Source organism: Heteronotia binoei, chromosome 21 (assembly GCF_032191835.1).
Source record: "Heteronotia binoei isolate CCM8104 ecotype False Entrance Well chromosome 21, APGP_CSIRO_Hbin_v1, whole genome shotgun sequence".
Taxonomy (NCBI): Eukaryota; Metazoa; Chordata; class Lepidosauria; order Squamata; family Gekkonidae; genus Heteronotia; species Heteronotia binoei.
Genome location: NC_083243.1, coordinates 125,634,585 through 125,658,449, shown reverse-complemented (window position 1 = coordinate 125,658,449; position 23,865 = coordinate 125,634,585). Strand labels below are relative to the sequence as shown.

The window sequence follows — 23,865 nt, the reverse complement described above, 5'->3', positions numbered from 1 at the left end:
CAGTGGAACTACAGACCGTGTCAGGGTCCTGCAGCATCTGGCCAGCATAGCATCTGTGCTGTTTTCTATCACTGCACATGTTTCTGTTTAGTATCTGTTATGTACTTGACTTTATGTTTGGTGGGAAGCTTTCGTGTGCCTGGGCAGTAGTGGGAATGCTAGAGACTCTTTGATACATCTCTTGATCTGGATGCTAAGCAGTAACCAATGGGCAGTCTTGGTGTGAAACTTGACTGCTGTGATTTGGTATGGGAATCTGGGGGTTCTTTAGCATGTATATAAGTGGGGTTGTGACCCTGCCATTTTGTCTTAGCATGTCGTTACCAATAAAGCATGTTCCTGTTTGTACTCCAATGCATCAAACCCAGTATTTAACAGTATCCATCCAGGTGGAGATTCAATAGGGAGACCTGGAAGCATGACCAGTGCAGTCCCTGACACTTTGCTCAGTCACCAGTTCCACTGAAGTATCCTGCCTCTGGCAGCCTTCTGACCAGTAAGTCTGCCTCACTTCAATGCAAGCTGTGCTAGGAATAGCTCAGCCTGTCTCCCCGTGACTCCTAGAAGCCGCTCACAAAGGCACAGGAGCCATCCTCAATGGAGGAAACTGGAAGCCCAGGTCCTCAGACCTTTTTTGTGATTTGCTGTTCAATAAAACATTGGGTGTTCTACAACTCTGTCCCTGTATGTTGCTGAGTGGATGAGACTGCCACTTCCTGCTCTGTCTCCTTCCCCATGTGTGAATTCCCCTTTGGGCTGCCTCTTCACACATACAGGGGAGGAGGGTTCTGATTCAGGGATTGCCATGTTGAGATTACTGTTATTGGTCTTTCTGGTACAACTGTACTTCTGTTTCATTCAGCTCCAGTGGCATCTTAAAGGCTGACTCCCCACCCCCCACACTGTACTGGCTGTTGTGTGCAGCTTATGTGGGGGATGGGCTGAAAGGTGTTCTGAGGATGTGTGTGGCTGGGTTGTGGAACAGCAGCTCAGTTAAAATCTGGGATCTCCACAGTGGCCTATCAGCTGGGCTGTCTTGTTCCCTCTTCTGCAGTTTGTGTGAGCAAAACGTTAGCTCAGAGGCTTTTGCTGCCACTGGCCACTTCCAATGTGGGACTCAAACCAGGAGCCTGGCCATGCTATCCTGGTGCCTTTCCACTGAGCCAACCTTCTCTGTGCAATGATCTCTATCTGGCCTCATGAGGTAATGTCAGTGCTGCAGTTGAGTGCCTAATACCTGATGCTATGTCCTCTTGGAACCTACTCTGTTGACCCAGTTGTTAGAATGCTGGTCTTGGGTGTGGGGGGGGGCATCTGTCTTTTTTGTCCTTTTTTTAGGGGGAAGGGTGAGTGGCTTAGAGCAGGGATGGTTGCATGTGTCAGCACAGTTAATGCCAATTAGGCCATGCTGGGGAAGGGCCTGGCATTCTGTCTGCTGCACAGTGCCCTTCTCCTATAGGCTGGGAGGGCACTTGGAACATATGCCTCTGTCATGGTTGCATAGTTGTTGGGTCTTTCTCCCTGTCTGCTGGTTTTCCATGGGAGGGAGCGGTGTCAAGAGGCTCTGATCAGATCGGTAGGTAGCAATTGGCTGTTCCTGTGTATACTGCTGACAGGGCATCATCAGCTGCTATTGTCCAATTGGTAGATGTTGCTGGGGTTGCTATGGCTCTGCCATGCTTGCTATGCCGTGTGTACCTTGTAGAGGGGCATACACTTCATTTCCCCCTGTGGAATGTCCATAGAGAACAGAACAACAGTGTTTGAATGACCACACCAGTCCTTAAGTTTGTACTGTAAACCACCATTTAACCAGGATATGCACACATCAGCAGACGTGTGCCTCACTCTTCCCTACTCTCTCATCCTTCTCAATGTAGAGTTCCAGTAAAAAATTAACTCAAGTAAATTTTGATGTACAGATGCAGGCATTTGGGTTAACTGGAGTTAGTTTTCTTTCCACAAACCAGGAACAGAAACTTTGTTTTAAATGAAGGTCAAAGCAACTCTGGTTAACCCACATGTCTGTATTTATGTCACACATAACTGGAATTAATTTCTAATTGGGATTCTCCTCAGGAGAACAGAGGGGGGAGGATGGAGGAGTAGGGTTGCCAAGTCCAATTCAAGAAATATCTGGGGACTTTGGGGGTGGAGCCAGGAGACATTGGGGGCGGAGCCAAGAGCAAGGGTGTGACAATCATAATTGAACTCCAAGGGAGTTCTGGCCATCACATTTAAAGGGACTACACATCTTTTTAAATGCCTTCCTTCCATAGGAAATAATGAAGGATAGGGGCACCTTCTTTTGGGGCTCATAGAATTGGTCCCCCTGGTCCAATCTTTTTGAAACTTGGGAGGTATTTTGGGGAGAGGCACTAGATGCTATACTGAAAGTTTGGTGCCTCTATCTCAAAAAACAGCCCTCCCAGAGCCCCTGATACCCATGGATCAATTTCCCATCATTCCCTATGGGAATCGTTCATGGAGGTGCATGATGACTGTGGGGGTGGGGCTTCCCCCGCCGGCCAGCTGGCTGGGGGAGGGGGGAAGCCTGTAAAACCGGGGGATCCCCCTCTGGGACCTGGGGATTGGGAAGCCTATGGAGGAGTGACACACAACATGACAACAAGCTGAGATCATGAATGTATCTGAGCATAATGCTAGCTTAAGGTTTCATATGAATGAAGCCTCAGTGGGTAAGTATTGAAAAGCCACCCCTGCTGTGGAAGCAGCAGTGAGTGGAATGAAAATGGATGGGAAGGGTCATATAACCCACCCCCACAGCACTTGCTGCTGTCCCTAAACCTGTCCCTCTGCCATGTTGATATTCTTGCTCCCCACTGCCCCCCGCAGAGTAGCAAATCTCAAGATTTGTAGGGGAAAAAATCAAACATTGAAAAGGATTTTTTTTTTTAAAAAGCCCTAAGAAGAAAAATAATGCACAATACCTGGCAGGTTGGCTCATTGTGTAGGAATGACCAAGGCAGTGCTTTTATCACTTTGCCCTATTATTATTACTATATATAATATTACAAATTGTTGTACTTTGATTGTTTTTCCTTGTTGGCATACAGATTGATTTGTACTGCTATACTTTTTTTTTAAGTTATTGTTATACCAATAAAAAGAGCCCTGTGGTGCAGAGTGTTAAAGCTGCAGTCCTGCAGTCCTAAGCTCTGCTCACGACCTGAGTTCGATCCCTGGTGGAAGCTGGGTATTCAGCTAGCCGGCTCGAGGTTGACTCAGCCTTCCATCCTTCCGAGGTTGGTAAAATGAGTACCCAGCTTGCTGGGGGGAAAGTGTATCAGATGACTGGGGAAGGCAATGGCAAATCACCCTGTAAAAAAGTCTGCCGTGAAAACGTTGTGAAAGCAACGTCACCCCAGAGTCGGAAACGACTGGTGCTTGCACAGGGGACCTTTCCTTTCCTATACCAATAAAGGTTTTTGGATTGGGCCAAGGCAGCATGGAAAGAAACAGGAGGCGGGGGGGGGGGGAGGGCAGAAGCTCACTGCTGGGAGGTGAACAATGGAAGATAGAAAGAAATTACATGGGTTAGGAAGGCAGTGCGTCAGAAGGAGCAGGCAGTGGTGGAGAGGGAAATGGAGGTGCTCTGCCACACAAGTAAAAGGGTAAGCCAGGCAAGCAGTAGTAGAGGAAATGCAACTAAGCAAGTCAAGTGGCAGCAGTAGAGGGTGAGGAAAGTGGAAGCTAGGGATGCCAGCCTCAAGGTGGGACCTAGGGATCTCCTGGAACTACAATTCAGTCCCAGACTACAGAGATGAGTTCCCCTGGAGAAATTGGATGGTCATTGTACCCCACTATGGTACCTCCCCAGGCTCCACCCCCCATATCTCCAGGAGCTTCTTAACCTGGATCTGGCAACTTTACCCTACCATCCCCTGGCAGTGACCAGGGGGGGCCTTGCAACTCTATTGGAAGCAAGAAACTATAAGAAGAGATGGAGACAAGTGGGTTGGTTGAGATTTTCTCCCACCATGAGTTCCCTCATATAATATGGGTTCTTACAGGGAAGCTGCAGTTGGAACACCAGCCTGAGTCTGCTCTCAAGCTTCTCAGCTGAGTTTCCAACCTTATGGAATAGTCCTTCATCAGACATCAGGAGCTTGGATGCCATACTGAAATTTAGGATGGATTGTAAGGCCATACATTTTAAGGGAGTCTTTTATTAACTAGAGTGGTATTTTATATTGATACTGGTATTTTACCTAGTCTGTTAGTGTTCTGATGTTATTGTTTTAAATTGTGTACTGATTTATTATTTGTTTTATGGTTAATTTTACTTAAGATGCCTCAGTGAGTAAGGGGGAAGTTAGATACAAATAATCTCATAATTTTTAAAAGTCTGTCTTTCTAATGTAAGCTGGGGAGGTTGGTATGGGAAGAAACACGTGATAGACTATATGTGGAGAGACAAAGGCAGATTTAGAGATGAAGAAAACCTCAAGCATATACTGTGGACTATATACACAAGTAAGTAAGAAAAAAGTTAATGCGGCCAAGATTTATGAATAAACATGCATAACACTAGGGTCTGCATTTTAATATACATTTTGGAAAATATTGGTTGCCAGAATTAAATGTTTAGAATGTACTGGTATGCTGCTCCCAAACCTGAAGAAAATTAGGGCTGAAAGTTCAGGAGAAAATAATGGATGAACATACTGGGTAAAACAGTGAGACCACTGGAAGTCATGAGATGTTTATTCCATTCATAAGAATGTGGAATATTAAGGTCCAGAAAGTATCTGTTATCACACATACTTGATGTTTTGAAGTCACAGACTTTCTGAAGAGTTAGAATTAACTGCCTTAGTCTGGGGAACCATTGTCTTGAAAGAATACTTCCCTGGAAAAAAAATTAAATCAAAGAGATTTTGGATGTACAGATAACTTCAGTTTTTCAGTTCATTCTGAATATGTGTGTTGTCATTATTTGTTTCAGCCTACAGTGTTAAAGAAATAAAAGTCAGATTATGTTAATGTTATACTGTCTGTAAGCAAATATATTCCTTTGTTGAATCAAGTGACAAAACTCACCTTAAAAATCAAATCCTTTTTCCCATAGCGAAGTTCCTTCAGTTGGGCTTGGATCTTTTTTGACTGCAAGCAGAGGATAATACATTAATCTTTTAAGCAATATATATTTAAAAATCTGCAGAGGAAAAGATATTAAGTTCAGGCAATAGGGAAAATATCCTGAGGTTTGTGAAATTTATCTGGTAATGAAATGAGTAATATTGCCACAGCTGCACTGGAGTTTCCCACAGTAAACATATCAAGTGTGAAGGTCAGAACCTCATGCCTACATAATCAGGGGCACAAAAGCACAACAGTCGCATAAAGTGTGAGACAGCTCTCAGAATAGATTGATGTATATACACAATTTGTGTTTTACACTAAGGGAAAATTTTAGAAACCTTGAAAATCTTTGGGACATAGTAAAAGTTCAGAGCACTTGGCATACTGCAGATGTTTTACCACACTGTTCATAAATTGTTGTTCTAAACTGATGGAATTGCACTTGCAGTAGTTTGTACTTTATGTTTTCCTGTCACTTTGATCTTCAATTCAATGGATAATGCTGGCTATATCCAACCCCTTGCATTAAACACTGGTGAACAAAAGAAAAGTATTTTGAAGTTTTCACTCATTGGCAGGATTCAGAAATGCAAATGGCAATGCTTATTGTTTAACTATGTGAAAGCTGCTCCACACAGAAAATTTTCCAAATTAAGCGGCTTGCTCCAGTAATGTTGCCCTCGCACATATCATGGAAATCATTTGCAAAATTTGCTGGGTAAAGTTGCAACTTTCAGAACTAGAGACAGAGGAAGTCTCATAAAAGGAAGTCCCATGAAGTGCTGAGGAGGTGCTGAGAAGGCTTTATAGTGAAGGAGAACTGTTCTAATATTTTCATTTGCAAATTCTGCCAAATTGTTTAGGGAAAAGTAAGTGGAGGGTTCTGGACTTATAACTGTATTTCCCAAAATGCTGTTATCAATAAATCAGTGGGCACCCCCCCACAAATGCTTAGTGACTGAAATGAAATTATCTTATATTCACAGAAATCATTGGACTTTCTGGTCTACTAGTCCTTGCTAGGGATGGGCATAAACCGATTTATGAACAAAAGTTCATCACAAACCAGGCCTGGTTCATGGTTTGCAAGCCTCAGTTCATGCAATGGGTTCTCCAATGAACCACCCATGAACCAAACAATTTTTCATGGAGGCTCATATGGTTTGGGGTACCAGTTCATAGGTTAGACATGTCGGTGCTGATGAGTGAATTGTCAAGGGAATTGGGGGGTGGACTTCTGTAGTCCTTCTGTAGCCCTGGAAACACCAATCTTAGCCCCTCAAAGCTATGCCTGCCAACAAGAGAGCTTCCATTCTGCCCTATGGGAACAGAAGGAATATAAACCCCTAACTCACACCCAGTTGCTTCCACTTTGCAGCTGGCAGTTAGGCAGAGAGGGAAGGATTTGGAAAACTCTGTGACTGTGCTATGAACAGTGTTGGTGCTTCAGGGCTCTGAGGCACCTGTCTTTCTGCTACAGCCAGGGAGAGGGGCCAGTGGGTTCCTCAGCTGAAGACTCACACACTCCGATCTGAGTGGGATTTTTCTTCACCTGTCCCAGCTGGGAAGGTGTCAGTGGGGGGGGGGGGAGACAGGGCTCTGAACCACATAAGCACATAAGAAAAGCCATGTTGGATCAGGCCAGGACACTAGAAGCCCTCCCATTGTGCCCCCCACAAGCACCAAGAATACAGAGCATCACTGCCCCAGACGGAGAGTTCCAACAATACGCTGTGGCTAATAGCCACTGATGGACCTCTGCTCCATATGCTTATCCAATCCCCTCTTGAAGCTGTCTATGCTTGAAGTTGCTACCACCTCTTGTGGCAGTGAATTCCATGTGTTAATCACCCTTTGAGTGAAGTACTTCCTTTTATCCATTCTAACCTGAAAGCTCAGCAATTTCATTGAATGTTCACGAGTTCTCGTATTGTGAGAAAGGGAGAAAAGTACTTCTTTCTCTACCTTCTCCATCCCATGTATAATCTTGTAAACCTTGATCATGTCACCTCTCAGTCAACGTTTCTCCAAGCTAAAGAGTCCCAAGCATTTTAACCTTTCTTTATGGGGAAAGTGTTCCAACCCTTTAATCGTTCTAGTTGCCCTTTTCTGCACTTTTTCCAATGCTATATCTTTTTTGAGGTGCAGTGACTAGAATTGTACATAGTATTCCAAAAGAGGCCGCACCATCGATTTATACAGGGGCATTATGATACTGGCTGACTTGTTTTCAATTCCCTTTCTAATAATTCTCAGCATAGCCTTGGCCTTTTTTATTGCAGTCGCACACTATCTCAACATTTTCAGTGAGTTATCTACCATGACCCCAAGATCTCTCTCTTGGTCATTCCTCGCCACTTCACACCTCATCAACTTCTATTTATAGTTAGGATTTTTGGCCCCAATGTGCATTACTTTGCACTTGGCCACATTGAACCTCATTTGCTATGTTGACGCCCATTCACTCAACCTCAACAGATCCCTTAGGAGTGCCTCACAATCCTCTCTGGTTCTCACCACCCTGAACAATTTAGTGTTATCCACAAACTTAGCCACTTCACTGCTTACTCACAACTCCAAATCATTAATGAACAAGTTAAAAAGTATAGGACCCAGTACCGAGCTTTGTGGCACCCCACTGCTTACCATCCTCCACTGAGAAAATTGCCCATTTATACTCATTCTCTGCTTCCTATTAATTAGCCAGTTTTTGATCCATAAGAGGACTTGTCCTTTTACCCCACGACTCTCAAGTTTACACACCACCCGCACCACCTGTCTCTATGCTACAGCCAGGCAGAGAGGCAAAGCCAGTGGGTTCTTTGGCTGAGCACCCACCCTCCCACCAAATTATCAGTGCCACTCTATGCCATGAAGGTGAGAGTGGGGACCAAGGGTGCTCATTTGGGGTGGAAGAAGTCCACCTCCCATCCCACAGGTCCCTGTCCCAGTCCTGCCAGCCCACCAGTGCCCAGCTATATTGGGGTGTCAGAGGAAGAGCCTCTTTTGCCTGGTATGCTCTTCAGGGTGGAGTCAGAGGCAGAATTGCTATTAGCACTGTCCTACCCAGAGCAGTTGCTAAGACTCTTCAGGGAGGTGGAGGAATCTGAGGGTGGTGATGAATTGGGGGTGGTGGGGAAACAGCCAGCTCCTCCACACTTCAATTCCTTGGGGCTGCTCCTGCCTCCAGTCTACCCCTCTGTCGGTCCTCCCAGCCCAGTCCAACCTAGCATTGCACTGGAGTGGCTAACCCTCTAGCCTGCCCCACTTTTCCAGTCAACACTTTTGGGAAGACTTCAAAACCGTCCCCAACAACCCCTGTGTGATAGTGTGACAGGTCTGCAACCTCCAAGAGTGGAGGGACTTGGACCCCAAGCACTTATCCTCCACAGGCACCTACAAAGGCATCACTCTATTCTGTTGCCTCCAGAGAAGCTACCCAAGTGGGGAAGGAAGAGGTCTGCTCAGCTGGAACAGCACTGGCCTCCACACTAGAGAATGAGCCAGCTCTTCTCCCAAAGGGCAGGGCTTTGGTGGAGAAGTTGCAGGTGGGCATGGCCATCCAGTTGCATCCTCTCTACAAACAGGGGGACTACAGAACGGCCTGTATCTGGGACCCCTGTATAAAGGGCTGCATCACTCTGCACAATGTGGATCTCCCAGAATGGAGGCAGGACTTCTGCAAAGAGGTCTGGAGGCTGCAGGTCAAGTGATGTGACCAGAGGAAAGAGGGGATGGAAGAGTACAAGGGAAGCGGAGGAGCCCCCAAAAGTCCAACTATAGAGGACCCCTACCAGTCCTCAGTGGTGAACTGGGAGGTTGGCTGCACCTGGTGGAGGACTCAATGGAGGTGATGGTGTGGGAGTACCTCACCAAGTCCCCAAAGCCTGCTGACTCCAGTATCCTGGAGTACTAGTCATGAAAGGCTTCCATCTGGCCCAACCTGTCCTGTGTAGCCACAAAACTCCTGTTCTGCCCCCCACCAGTGTCCAAAGTAAGCATGTTCTCCCACCTGGGAAACATCCTCATCTCCCACAGCTCATGCCTGGACCTGGTCTTGGTGGATAAGTTGTCCTTCATCAAGGTCAACCTCTCCCTGCTGGGCTACCCCACTCTGGAACTTGTGAGAGTAAAGGACCTCTTCTACCTCCTTATCTTTAATGTTTTGGATGGACTTCAGGAGTGTTTGAGCCAGTTTGGTGTAGTGGTTAAGTGTGCGGACTCTTATCTGGGAGAACCGGGTTTGATTCCCCACTCCTCCACTTGCACCTGCTGGAATGGCCTTGGGTCAGCCATAGCTCTGGCAGAGGTTGTCCTTGAAAGGGCAGCTGCTGTGAGAGCCCTCTCCAGCCCCACCCACCTCACAGGGTGTCTGTTGTGGGGGAGGAAGGTAAAGGAGATGGTGAGCCGCTCTGAGACTCTTCGGAGTGGAGGGCGGGATATAAATCCAATATCTTCTTCTTCTTCTTCTACCACTCATCCTTGTGCTACAGCCAAGCAGGGTGTCTAAGATAGATAGATTCCTCACCTGAGAAACTGCACACCCCCACCTCAACCTGGGATATTTTACCTTCCTCCTCCACTACCTGTCCTCCTGCTACAGCCATGCAGAGGGTTTCATCTAGGTGTTGGTCCTTGCCCAAGATGGCAAAATTTAACGTAGTGCAGTGTGGGATGCCCAAGTGGTGAAGTTCAATCCAGCTCATAGTGGCTCATAGTCCAAGAGGGCAAATTGTAACCAAGTCCAAGCATCCCCTCACCCACCCTGTTGATGAGAGGGATTCTGGCTGTGGCTGTTCTCACCTGTGGCTATGCTTTCAGGTTCACTGGTGTCTTACATCATGCTTGAGAGAAACTCTGCCACTCACCGGCCCAACCCACTGGGGAGATGGATTCTGGGTGTTGCCAGCCACTCTATCCCAAAGCTAGGTTTTGGACTTGGTGTCTCCCCTTTCAGCTCTACGGCTGCACTTCCACTCACTCATCTACCCCTTGTGGAGATGAATTCTGGGCATGGACATATGCCAGTAGCTCTTTCCCAGGGCTATGTGGATTTTGGCTGTGGCTATTTCCCTCCCCACATACACCTCTTCAGAATTTGTCTCCCCAAGATTCAGTGCCTCCAGCCTCCCCCTGTCCATGTCTGCCTCTTCATGATTTGTATCTCCCCAAGAATCAGCTCTCCCAGCCTCTCCATATTATTTCTGTCGATTTATAGCCCACTCTATCCTGTGATGGGCTCAGGACGGGTTCCAACACAATAAAACAATCAAGCCAACAATAAAACAGAATCAAACAATTAAAACAGATTGAAATTTAAACTCAAATTTAAACAGGTTAAGCCATTTAAATTAATGTTAATACATCCATCTCTTCAGGATTACTATCCCCACAATAATCACTTCCAGCAGGGAGAGGCAGGCCCACAGGAAAGGGCTGGCTACCCCCAGAATCTATCTCTATGATGGCAAGAAGGCAGGCAGGTGATTGTTTCCCAGGTCCATGAGAAAGGCTTGCCACCCCCAGAATCCATCTCTATGATGGGAAGGTGGCGGGTGGGTGACCACCTCCCAGGGCTGAGGGGGAGAGTGGCAAGCCACTACCACCCTGAAATCCCTGTCCCAAGGGGAAGAAGGGCAGATGACCACCTCCTGGGTCTGAGGAGAAGGATTGCCCATCTGCAGCAATAATATCTACTATGAGGAGGCAGGCAGTACTTTGCCCTCCCAGCTTATCCTCATCAAACTTGGAGGGCAGGTAGAAGGGCATCCCAGGGAGGTCTGCTGCTAGTTGGATGGCTCTAGCTGGAGGGGGGCATTTGACATGCTCTCCCCTTTTGCATATTGGACCCTAGGATCTTCCTCCCCAAAGCCACTCTGCTATCAACTGGGAGGGCAGGTAAAGAGGCATCCACGGGAGGTCTGATGCAAGTTGGATGGCTCTAGCTTGTGTGGGGTTTTTTTTAACATGTTTCCTCTCCTTCTGCACATTGGCACCTAGGATCTTCTGAACCCCTCAAAGCCAATCTACCTACAACTGGGAAGGCAGGTAGAGGGGCATATTGGAGAGGTCTGCTGTGAATTGGATGGCTCTAGAGTCAGTTTGGTATAGTGCTTAAGAGCACAGACTCTCATCTGGGAGAATCAAGTTTGAGTCCTGCTCCTCCACATGCAGCTGCTGGTGTGACCTTGGGTCAGTCACAAGTTCTCTCAGAGCTGTTTTCTCAAAAGCAGTTCTTGAAAGAGCTTTCTCAGTTCCACCTACCTCACAGGGTGTCTGTTGGCAGGAGAGGAAGGCAAAGGAGATTATAAATCACTCTCAGACTGAGTGGGATATAAATCCAATCTTTTTTCATAACTGCAGTGTGAATTGACTCTTATTCCTAACCTAAAAGTTTGGTTTTCATTCTAGTGAAGAGATGCCAGATCGATGCCACAGGTCTGAGACTTTCCAATACAAGGTAAGTGGAAAGCTTCTTGATCTTGAAATAATATTTAGAATAGTCAACCAGTTCTCCAGAGAGGCTGAAATCAAGCTTCAAAGTGGACATTTTCATTGACAGCTGCATGGCCACAGATCATTTGCTGCTGACTTCAAAAAAAGCCCATTAAGCCAGGATTGATGTTGGTTAATAAAGACAGCTTTTCTCATGTTCATTCAGCTATGTGCAACACCACACTGACCAGCTTGAACTTGATTTTTTTAAAGGAAGGAAGGAAGGAAGGAAGAAAGGAAGGAAGGAAGAAAGGAAGAAAGAAAGGAAGAAAGGCTAAAAACAATATTAGCGATAACTTGGCTCCACCAAGGCATTTCAACCCATATACCATTACTTCTTCACCTCCCCCATACTGCTGCAGCACATTACTGTTGCATTACTATTACTGTGGCCCAAGACTGGGTGCAGCAGGACTCAAAATAAGCTTAGCAGAAGTCCAGCTGTACAAAACAAGACCACATAGCTGAATGTGTTGGAGGTCAGACCTGAGGACACACAAATGTCTGATGACAAAAAAAAAAAAAAAAAGATTGAGGCCTAGAGTTTTCCATTGCTATACAAAAGCACCATATTGTTTGGCAAGTCCAGATGTTGAATATTTGGACTCATGATTGAAGTAGCTATGCCAGTGGTATATAAGATGGTCTTAATAGTCTGCAAAGTGTGTGTGTGTATTACTATGATTCCCTAAGTACAAAGCAGAGAAATCTCCTGCTATATGCTTCAATGAAGAATCTATTGCCTCTTCTGTTATCTCAGGTAAACACATAGCCAAGTAGGTATATTTTTTATCACATCTTCTTTTTCAAAATATATTTCCCTGGGTAGATGCTCAGTGAGTAATTCTGGAAAACTGTCTCCTCATACCTCCACAATGAAGAGAAGATCTATACGCAACAAATACTCAGGGGCACAGATTTAATACCAACTATTGGAAAGTCAAATGCCTTGTTCTCAATTTAATTTAAACTCTAGTGTTAGATTATTCACTGTTATACTGCAAATACTAGAATGTATTAGAATACAAATACTGCAAATACTAGAATGTATTAGAATACAAAACAATGAAGGAAGAAACAACATAAAGAAATAGTGAAAGTAAATATATAATGTAAGTAATGGAGACAGAGAATGAAACCATTGATTAGCAGGTTAGAGAGAAAGAAAGACAGGGCGGCTGACAACATCTTATACATATGCAGTAATAAATATAAAACTTTAAATTTAACAATAAAACTTAAACTTAACATCATAAAAACCCCTTAATGTATTTAAAAATTCATAATTTAATTTCATCTGGCAGCAATGGTGGCATTCTGACGCTAATTTCTGCTGATATGATTAGAGTACTTCACACTCTAAACCTTCTACATTGACCCCAGCTGAGTTCAAAGAGCAGAGAGTTTAGAACCTGCCATTCAACTATATGTCAGCTTTAACAATGGCCGTTTTCCCACTGACCTTACCCCGGAGCGACGTCCCTCTTCACCACGCAGCATCTGCGCGGATTTCCCACCAACTGCTGCGCAGAACCAGGAAGTGCCGCGGCTTTTGCGTCGCAAATGTAAACCGCTAAAAACCAGTTTACATCTGCGACGCAAAAGCCGCAGCTCTTCCTGGTTATGCGCAGCAATTGGTGGGGTGTGAACTGGCAGAGACTGACCAAGAGAGAGATCTTGGGGTCGTGGTAGATAATTCACTGAAAATGTCAAGACAGTGTGCATTTGCAATAAAAAAGGCCAATGCCATGCTGGGAATTATTAGGAAGGGAATTGAAAACAAATCAGCCAGTATCATAATGCCCCTGTATAAATCGATGGTGCGGTCTCATTTGGAGTACTGTGTGCAGTTCTGGTCGCCGCACCTCAAAAAGGATATTATAGCATTGGAGAAAGTCCAGAGAAGGGCAACTAGAATGATTAAAGGGCTGGAGCACTTTCCCTATGAAGAAAGGTTGAAACGCTTGGGACTCTTTAGCTTGGAGAAACGTCGACTGCGGGGTGACATGATAGAGGTTTACAAGATAATGCATGGGATGGAGAAAGTAGAGAAAGAAGTACTTTTCTCCCTTTCTCACAATACAAGAACTCGTGGGCATTCGATGAAATTGCTGAGCAGACAGGTTAAAACGAATAAAAGGAAGTACTTCTTCACCCAAAGGGTGATTAACATGTGGAATTCACTGCCACAGGAGGTGGTGGTGGCCACAAGTATAGCCACCTTCAAGAAGGGTTTAGATAAAAATATGGAGCACAGGTCCATCAGTGGCTATTAGCCACAGTGTATGTGTGTATATAAATTTTTTTGCCTCTGTGTGACAGAGTGTTTGACTTGATGGGCCGTTGGCCTGATCCAACATGGCTTCTCTTATGTTCTTATGAATGCTTCTTTGTCCCAAACTGACCAATTACGTTGTTCATTGGAAATTTTTTTTGATATATAGGTGCATGGTCTTAATCTGCCCTCTGAGTCTTTATGCATCAATATTGCTCTGACAGCTACATCGGAAGCATCACATTGCTCCACGAAGGGTTTCAGTTCATTGGGGTGCGCTAAGATTGGTTCACTAGTGAACAGTTTTAACTTTTCAAATGCCTTCTGGCACTTGGGGGACCATGCTAGTTTCCCGCTTGGTTTTTTCACCTCTGGTCCCTGCCCCTTAGTTTTTAACAAGTTTGTTAGTGGCAACATCACTTTAGCAAATCCCTCTATGAACCCCTGGTAAAAATTTGCGAATTTGAGGAAAGATTGTAGCTGTCTAAGTGTTCTCGGGGGTTCCCAATCTAGTACTGCTTGTATTTTCACCGGGTCCATGGTTAGGCCTTTTCCCGACACTCTGAACCCCAAGTAGTTTAGCTCCTTCTGATGAAATTCACACTTTGACAACTTAGCATAAAGTTTGTGCTCGAGTACGGTGTTGAGCACTTTCCTCACCAACTTTATGTGGGAGGGTAGATCTTTTGAATAGATAATGATGTCATCCAGGTACACCACCACCCCTTTGTACAGGTACTCCCTCAGTACTTCGTTAATAAAGTTCATAAACACTCCCGGGGCTCCCTGTAGTCCAAATGGCATTACTAGGTACTCGAATTGTCCCAAGGGGGTGTTGAATGCCGTCTTCCATTTGTCCCCTTCCTTGATTCTGACTCTGAAGTAAGACAACAACAACAACAAAATTTTATTTATATCCCCGCCGGAGCAGGCTCAGGGCGGCTAACAACACAATTCAAGTTTAGCTATACAGATAGATAAAATTACAGTTAAACAACATGAACATTTAATTAAAAATCTGCTTAAGTTTTAAAATTAAATTAAATTAAATTAATAAAAGTGCTAATGCTAGTGCTAAGCATCCCTCAGGTCTAATTTTGTAAAAATGCACCCCTCTGATACTGTGCTCAATAAGTCTTTGATTAGGGGGATGGGATAAGCGTTTGACATAGATATGGCATTTATCCCACGAAAATCTGTGCAAAGTCTAAGCCCCCCATCCTTCTTCTTTCTGAATAACACTGGGGCTGTGTGCGGTGTTGTGGCTGGTCGGATGAACCCCCGTTTAAGTTTTTGTCCAAGAATTTTCTTAGCTCCGCTTTTTCTGCCCATCCCATCGAGTACAGTTTTGCTTTGGGTAGTTCTTGCCCCGGGATGAGTTCAATAGCACAGTCTGTACTTCTGTGTGGGGGGAGCTCATCCGCTTCCTTCTCGCTAAACACTTTACGTAAGTCTCGGTATTCTTTTGGGATGGACCGTACCTCTTTTATGGCTAAGCATAGTCTCACATTCTGAGGGGGAGGCGAGGGGCCCCATTCTACTGACCAGTGGTGATGGGTGCACTTTTTGCTGTCCAAAGTCTATAGTTTGCTCTGCCCACTGGATGTTTGGTTGATGTCTCACCAGCCACCCTACCCCCACTACTACGTCGAAGGATGAGGAAGGAGCAATTACAAACACTTCCATGTCCCAGTGTTCTTTGATTCCAACTGGGAAGAATTGGGTTTCTTCTACGCATGGTTCCCCCTTCATTACTGTCCTGTCCATCTGTTTGAATTGCAACAGATGGGGTAGGGGTGTCCTGGCTAACCCTAGTGCTTCGACTAGTCTTGGAGTGATGATTTCTCTATTATACCCGGAATTGATTAGCGCTTGGGTGTGCATAAAACGCTTGGAATTTGGATTTAACAACGTTAAAGGAACTACGAATAGTTATCCCGATATTCTCACCCGCAGTGGTGCCGGTGTGGCGTCGACCTGCCTTTCAGCACCGCTTAGGACAGGTCGTGCTCATTTCCCGATGGCTCGGCTTTCTCTTCCGACTCGTTCCCCCTGGTAAAATCCTCGTCAAGCACCGCCGATAGTGCGGTGTTGCCTCGACTGGGCTCTTTCGGTCTCCCCAGGATCTTCTTTGCCTTGGGACCTGTTGTCTTCGGTGCAGAGGGGAGGGGGGCTCGAGGTTTCTCCAGGCATTCCCTGACCAGGTGCCCCGAGTTGCCACATCAATAGCATCTGCGGGTGGTGGAACCTTTTGCGGAGCTGCTCGTCGTTGTTGGTTTTTTAGACTCAGTCTTTGCCCCTGACCGAGCCTCACGCCCCCCTCTGCTCCCCTCTCACTGTTGCTGCAGGGCCACCCTATCCATGTTGGTTTCCACTTCGCCTGCCAGTTGCACCCACCCCACCAGCGTGTTTGGTCGTGCCTGGTGGAGGGCCCGATCCAGGAGGGCGGATTTGAGACTGCTCTGGTAGGCCTCGATCTTCATCACTTCGTTCCATCCCCTCACTCGGGCGCATTGGGTCTGGAATTCCACCGTGTACTCTCTCACTGAGCGGGTTCCTTGCTTCAGGTCTTTCAGTGCATTGAGAGCCCGAGCTTCTCAGAGGGGGTCCTCGTATTAGCGCAGCATGGCTTGTAGAAAGGCATGCACACTTCCCAGCTCCGGGCTTCTCGATTCATACAAACTCACGTACCATCTTCGGGCTGCTCCCATGAGTTTTGATCCCAAATAATCCACCCGGCTCAGTTTGTCCTGGAAACTGGCCCCCCAGTAGTGCATATAGCTGGTGGCCTGGATGGTGAAGTACTCTACTTCTTCTGGGTCCCTGTCGAACTTGAGGTCGAGCTCGCGGGGTTTTCCTGGTTCTCGAGGTGCGGGACCTCCGGGAGGGGGTGCCGGCGGCGCCGGGGCTCCTCCGCCAGGATTCAAAGTTTGCGGCGGCGTGGGTGGCCCCGATCCTTGGGGTTGCCGGCATTCCATCTCCCATAGCGCCTGCAGGTGATCAATCTTCCTCCCTACCTCCCGAGCGACTGCCTGGGTGTTGCTCTGGATCTCGCTTCGGAGGTCCCTCACCAGCCCTTTCATCTGGGTTTTCACCTTCCCCAAGATTTTCTCTTCTAGGTGGGCCACTTCATCTTCTTTTCCCAGAGCACCGGCTCCTTCGTCCTCGTCCTCTGAGTCGGGTAGGCGCATGCGGGATGCATCGGCCTCTTCTCCCGGCTCTCCTGCCTCGGGCCTGGTGAGGAGGGACTCATGTCGGGCCGGGGCTTCGTCCATCAAGGCGGTGGATGTCCTCGGCTTCCACTGCTGTAGGCTTATGAATAGGGTTTAGATGTAGGACGGGGATTCGATTCCCGTAGCTCGCCTATGTCCAAGGACGTGCCACAGGGGAGTCTTCGGTTCCCCTGGAGGTTCTCCATTATCCAGAACTTTTTCAGCCATTCGACTTCAAAGTGGCCGGTTCAGATAAACCCCTTTTTAAAGATGATTAGTCTCAAAATGTCAGGCGATGGAGACTCAAGGCTGTATTCATTTGAGACAATGTAATACTTTTATTGGAAACTCATAGCTTGAAACAGAAATTGAAACTAATACCTTGGCAGGGGTGTTTCTGGGTCTTATGGAATCTACATCAAAGTAACTTCTAAACAAAAACATTATTCTCAAAACAACAGGGAGTTAAGGTGCAAACTTTCACACGAGAGCCTCTGCTTATCTTCTAGCCTCTGGGAAGATGCTGGCCAGTGGCGGTATCTATTAACGGTCACATTCCTTTGCTCTGTTCACAACGTAAACAAAGTTAACACTTCAAACGTTCCCTTTGATATGCATGGTAACTACAATCTCACAAAGACTAGGGGTTAGTATAGAAAAGTCCATTTGGTTAGTATTTTATAATTTTAGTATGATAGAGTTACAGAGCCTGACACCCACATTACTACATGTGCTGCGAATTTCTTAGTAGAAGCCTATAAGATTAAATCTAGGCATACTACTGTATTTTAATTGCTGGGTGTCTACTCTTGATTAGTATTATTGGCTGCTATTTTAATTGATTGTTTATGTATCATTCTTACTATATTTCAGGCCTTTGTACCTACTTTTGATTGTGATTCATTATTGCTCTTATGCCAATAAAGGTCTGAACTTGTACTTGACTAGGTGAGCATCTCTGCTACAAGACTGCAAAATGCCTAAGAGATAGTGTTGCTTTTTACCATCGATGGAGTAGAGCACGTGGAGCAGAGAGTCTATCATGTTTGGTCAGAAGACATGACTTCTCTTTAGCCTCACAATACAAAGAGGAATTGGGTCACTTGGTTAATGTGGCAATACCACCTTTCCAGTTTTATGCTGGGACAGAATCAGTCACCCAACCATCAACATCTAGACAGTACAAACTTAGCTCGTTGCCCCAAAAGGGCAAGTAGAAATTTTAATTGTTTTCCTGAAAGCTGAGGGATAGTAATGGCTGTTGGTTGTTCTGTGCTGCTGGAAAATAGAAACATAATTCATTTAATGCAGTCAGCTCTGGTTTTATCACAGTAAATTAGCTCACATGTGTTAGAGAATGCAGGTCAGATGAGAGGATGGCAAAGGAAACACTGGTAAGGCAATCTGAGGCACCCAGAAATGTCATCAAAGGGAAGGAAGACTTACCTGGACCATTATTTCAGGGTTTACTTAAATGAAGAAGATCTGGGATGGAAATGTATTTGGGCATTGACAATGGACTCTTTGACAGGGGTGGGTTGGTGAAAGGTGATGATCAAGGTGGGTCGGTGAAAGGCTAAAGATTCAAACCTCAAACACTTATAATCAGAAGTGATCATATAATGGATAGGTTAAGATTGTATCAAGAGTTTGAAAAGCTGTCAAATAAATGTGCAGCTTCCTTCATAGCTACACAACAGTGTTGCAAAAGGGAACTCTTCCCTCCCCTCAAGCTGGGTGGGGACAGAAGCAATCCTTTTCATCCCTGAATTGCAAATGAGAGAGAAGAAAGAGCTAATTTATCTCCTTTTTCTCTTCAGCCCAAGCTGACAATTTGAAGTGGGAGAACAGAATGGAAATAAACTAGCCTTCTGATTAACCACCTCAAAACAATTTGCTGCATCTCAGCAAGGCTGAGAATGCTGCATCTTGCTGAATTTCAGCAAGTTTCCAGACTTTCAGCTGATCAGCTTGTGATTCTCATCCTCCTCTAATTGCTGGATACAAAGCAAAAATCCCAAGCATAAGACGAGAAGATAACACTCAGCTGATTTTTCGGTGGCTTCTGCTTGGTGCAAGTAGCCTGTTCTTGCAAATGCACACAGTTTGTGAACAGCTAATCAACCGTTAGATTAATTGGTTGCCTGATCACCAGCAAATGGTAAGTGAACTGCATTGGAAGGTGTTTGAACAGCTGACCTCAGGGTCATGGATCACTGTTAAAATATATAGCAATTTTCTGGGGTGAAATTCCTCAGTTGCTTTTTTTTTTTGCCAGAATGCAGAAAAGTGGCTCTGTTTTTTTTTTTTTTTTAGGACATTACCACCTGCACATGAGTAAACAGTGTTCCTGTAATGCAGCCACTTACAGTATTCTTTTTGAAACAATAACAGTAACAGGTATCTGAGGTATAAGCAACCCTGCATTAAAACTACTGATTTTACAATTAAAGGTACTTTTGCCTCTAACTATGGAACCAACCAGGTAGAGTATATTGAGGTAAAAGTATACCATATGAGTGAATTTGGTTTTCCAGAAAATACTAATACATGGAAGCCATGAAAGTATTATTAAATGCTCTGGAAGCATATTTCCCCTCCTCCTTTCACAGAAAGATGACCCAGAAAGATCACAGAAATGGTTTACAGAAATTGTCTGAGTTCTTAAATATGCAAAACAGGGGATCTAAAAAAAAGAAGTTTTCTGTCTTACAATAAGGGGCTTGACTAGATGCGATAGCATCCCTGTATCCTCTAGGGTTGCCAATCCCCAGTTGGGGGGCAGAGAATCACCTGGTTTGGAGGCCCTCCCCCCACTTCAAGGTCCTCAGAAAGTGGGGAGGGGGGAGGGAAATATCTGCAGGTCATTCCATAATTCATTATGGAGACTGATTCCATAGGATATAATGGATAATTGATCCACGTGTATCTGGGGCTCTGAGGAGGCTGTTTTTTGAGGATAGCATCTGGTACCTCTCCTCAAAACTTTCAGCATAGCATCTGGTACCTCTCCTCAAAACACCCTCCAAGTTTCAATAGGATTGGACCAGAGGATCCAATTCTATGAGCCCCCAAATAAGGTGCCCCATCCTTCATTATTTCCAATGGAGGGAAGGCATTTAAAAGGTGTGCGGTCCCTTTAAATGTGATGGCCAGAACTCCCATGAGTTCAATTATGCTTGTCAAAACCTTGCTCCTGGCTCCACCCCCAATGTCTCCTGGCTCCACCACCAAAGTCCCCATATATTTCTTGAATTGGACCTGGCAACCCTAATCATGACAGGGCCATGTAACTAATCAAAAATATGCTAAAGTTGGACTATGGTAGTAAATCAACCTCAAATACATTTATGCAAAGTTTAACTATTTTATTTAAATAATTAATTAGGTAGATCTACATCATACTATTAAATATGCTAACATATTTAAATAGGCAAGCTGCACTAGGCAGTCTGCCTCTGGTTGCCTTTGTTGGACTCCAAGCTTGGCCTGTATCTTCCTTTGGCCTCCTTTATAATTGGCTGCACACTGTGTGCTGAGAAGGGCCCAATTCCAGCTCCTTCCCCTTATGTGCCACATGGCCACTACCAGGCTCAGAAAAACATTGGTCAGCACCAAGAAAACTCTTTTCCAGCCACAAAGCTAGTGATGCCCTGTTCTTGATATGCCCTCCATTACTGTTGATGCCTCAGGTTGCTTACCTATCATGATCATCCTGTCCTATCCCTGCTAAAGTAGTTATGGCCTACACAGTCCAAAGACCAGGGTTTTTAACCAACCGCCACTAAGATATCACAAAGCAGCAAAGAAAAAGAAAAAGAGAGAGAGAGAGAGAGATGTTCCTCCTATAGTAAATCTGAGGAACCCCCTAAAATTCCTGCTTGGCTTCAAGGTGTCTGGCCAACTGAGTGATTTCCAAAAGAAGGATTGGCAGGTCAGCAGTCAGCAGCAAAAGCCTGATTGAAGGAGACACAGCTAGCATATATGCTGCAAAGCCATGTCTCCCCATGCTTCAAACAACGGCTGCTTCAAACAATGGCTGCCCAGTAACTAGGGTTGCCAGGTCTGACTCAGGAAATATCTGGGGACTTTGGGGGTGGAGCCTGGAGACTTTCCCATTACCTAAAAAAAAAAAAATACAGCACTGCAGTTAAGAACATAAGAGAAGCAATGTTGGATCAGGCCAATGCCCATCCAGTCCAACACTCTGTGTCACACAGTAGCCAAAAAAAAAATCCCAAGTGCCATCAGGAGGTCCACCAGTGGGGCCAGGACACTAGAAGTCCTCCCATTGTGCCCCCCAAAAGCACCAAGAATACAGAGCATCACTGCCCCAGACAGAGAGTTCCAACAATACACTGTGGCTAATAGCCATTGATGGACCTCTGCTCCATATGCTTGTCCAATCCCCTCTTGAAGCCGTCTGTGCTTGTAGCCACCATCACCTACTGTGGCATTGAATTTCATGTGTTAATCACCCTCTGAGTGAAGAAGTACTTCCTTTTATCCATTCTAACCTGAAAGCTCAACGATTTCATTGAATGTTCACGAGTTCTCCTATTGTGAGAAAGGGTGAAAAGTACTTCTTTCTCTACCTTCTTTATCCCATGCATAATCTTGGAAACCTCTATCATGTCACCCCTCAGTCAACGTTTCTCCAAGCTAAAGAATCCCAAGCATTTTAACTTTTCTTCATAGGGAAAGTGTTCCAACCCTTTAATCATTCTAGTTGCCCTTTTCTGCACTTTTTCCAATGCTATAATGTCTTTTTTGAGGTGCAGTGACCAGAATTGTACACAGTATTCCAAATGAGGCCGCACCATCAATTTATACAGGGGCATTATGATACTGTCTGACTTGTTTTCAATTCCCTTCCTAATAATTCCCAGCATTCCTTTTTTATTGCAATCCCTTATTGGGAATTTCCAATAATTCCTTTTTTATTGCAATCACACACTGTCTCGACATTTCAGTGAGTTATCTACCCAAAGATCTCTCTCTTGATCAGTCTCTGCCAGTTCACACCCCCATCAACTTGCATTTATAGATAGGATTTTTGGCCCCAATGTGCATTACTTTGCACTTGGCCACATTGAACCTCATTTGCCAGGTCGACGCCCATTTGCCCAGCCTCAACAGATCCCTTTGGAGTGCCTCACAATCCTCTCTGGTTCTTACCACCCTGAACAATTTAGTGTCATCAACAAACTTAGCCACTTCACTGCTTACTCCCAACTCTAAATCATGAATGAACAAGTTAAAAAGCATCAGACCCAGTACTGAGCCCTGCAGCACCCCCTGCTTACCATCCTCCACTGAGAAAATTGCCCATTTATACTCACTCTCTGTTTCCTATTAATTAGCCAGTTTTTGATCCACAAGAGGACTTGTCTTTCTTCATGACTCTTGCGCTTACTAAGGAGCCTTTGATGAGGAACTTTATCAAAAGCTTTCTGGAAGTCAAAGTAAATGATATCTATTGGGTCGTCTTTGTCCACATGCTTGTTTATCCCCTCAAAGAACTCTAAGGTTAGTGAGACAAGATCTTCTCTTACAGAACCCATGCTGAGTCCTCCTCAATAACTCGTGTTCATAAATGTGCCTACTCATTCTCTCTTTGATAATGGTTTCTACCAGCTTTCCCGGTATTGAAGTCAGACTGACTGGCCTGTAATTTCACGGATCTTCTCTGGAACCCTTTTTAAAGATGGGGGTGACATTTGCTACCTTCCAGTCCTCAAGAATGGATGCAGAATTCAATGAAAGATTACGTATTTTTTTCAGAACATCCAGAAGTTCACTTTTGAGTTCTTTCAGAACTCTTGGATGTATGCCATCTGGGCCTGGTGACTTATTAGTTTTTAATTTGTCTATCAGTTGTAGGACCTCCTCTCTCATCACCAAATCAGGTCTTTCAACACCCCTCCCCAAATTAGCGGTTCTGGAATGGGCAAACACTTCTCATCTTCCACAGTGAAGACAGAGGCAAAAAATGCATTCAGCTTCTCAGCAATTTCCCTATCCTCCTTCAGTAATCCTTTTACCCCTTGGTCATCCAAGGGCCCCACTGCCTCCCTGGCTGGTTTCCTGTTTCTAATGTATTTGAAGAAATTTTTATTGTTGGTCTTTATGTTTTTTGCAATATGCTCCCCATAGTCCCTTTTTGCCTGCCTGATCACAGTCTTGCATTTGATTTGCCACAGCCTGTATTCCCTTTTATTAACCTCACTTGGACTAGCTTTCCACCGCTTAAAGGAATCCTTGTTACTTTTTACAGCTTCCATTACTTTGTTTGTTAACCATGCAGGCTTTTTCTTATATCTATTTGTGCCTTTCCTAACTTTTGGTATATATTTTATCTGAACTTCTAGGATGGTAGTTTTAAATAGCCTCCAAGCTTCCCCAAAGGTTTTGACTGTATTTACCTTTCCTTTCAGTTTCCTCTTCAAATGCCTCTTCATCTCAGAGAATTTACCCCTTTTAAAGTTAAAAGTGGTTGTGTTGGTCTTTTGGGGCAACTCCCTATTTATTCAAATGGTGAAATCAATAACATTATGGTCACTGCTCCCAAGCGGTGCAATCACTTTTACATCTCTCACGAGGTCTTGGTCATTACTTAGGAAAACTGTATTCAGTTTCCCTGAATACAGTTTTCATTTTCTCATCCTCTTTTTTTGCCTACCCTGGCAGCTGCACTTCCACTAAATGAAAGTGAAATTTATCATACCCCCACAAGTCCCCTTGTCAGGCTTTGAAAGCATTTCCATGTATGGCTTT

The 23,865-nt window shown here is 45.0% G+C and overlaps 1 protein-coding gene across 3 annotated transcripts in view; it reads right to left on the bottom strand.

The window, feature by feature from the left end:
• LUZP2 (leucine zipper protein 2) overlaps window positions 1-23,865 on the bottom strand; it is a 783,128-nt gene that overhangs the window by 199,827 nt on the left and 559,436 nt on the right. For all 3 annotated transcript variants that reach the window (XM_060262788.1, XM_060262789.1, XM_060262787.1), the window contains exon 7: window positions 5,065-5,127. In XM_060262788.1, coding sequence (XP_060118771.1) covers window positions 5,065-5,127 — 63 coding nt within the window. The remainder of the gene's footprint in view (window positions 1-5,064; window positions 5,128-23,865) is intronic.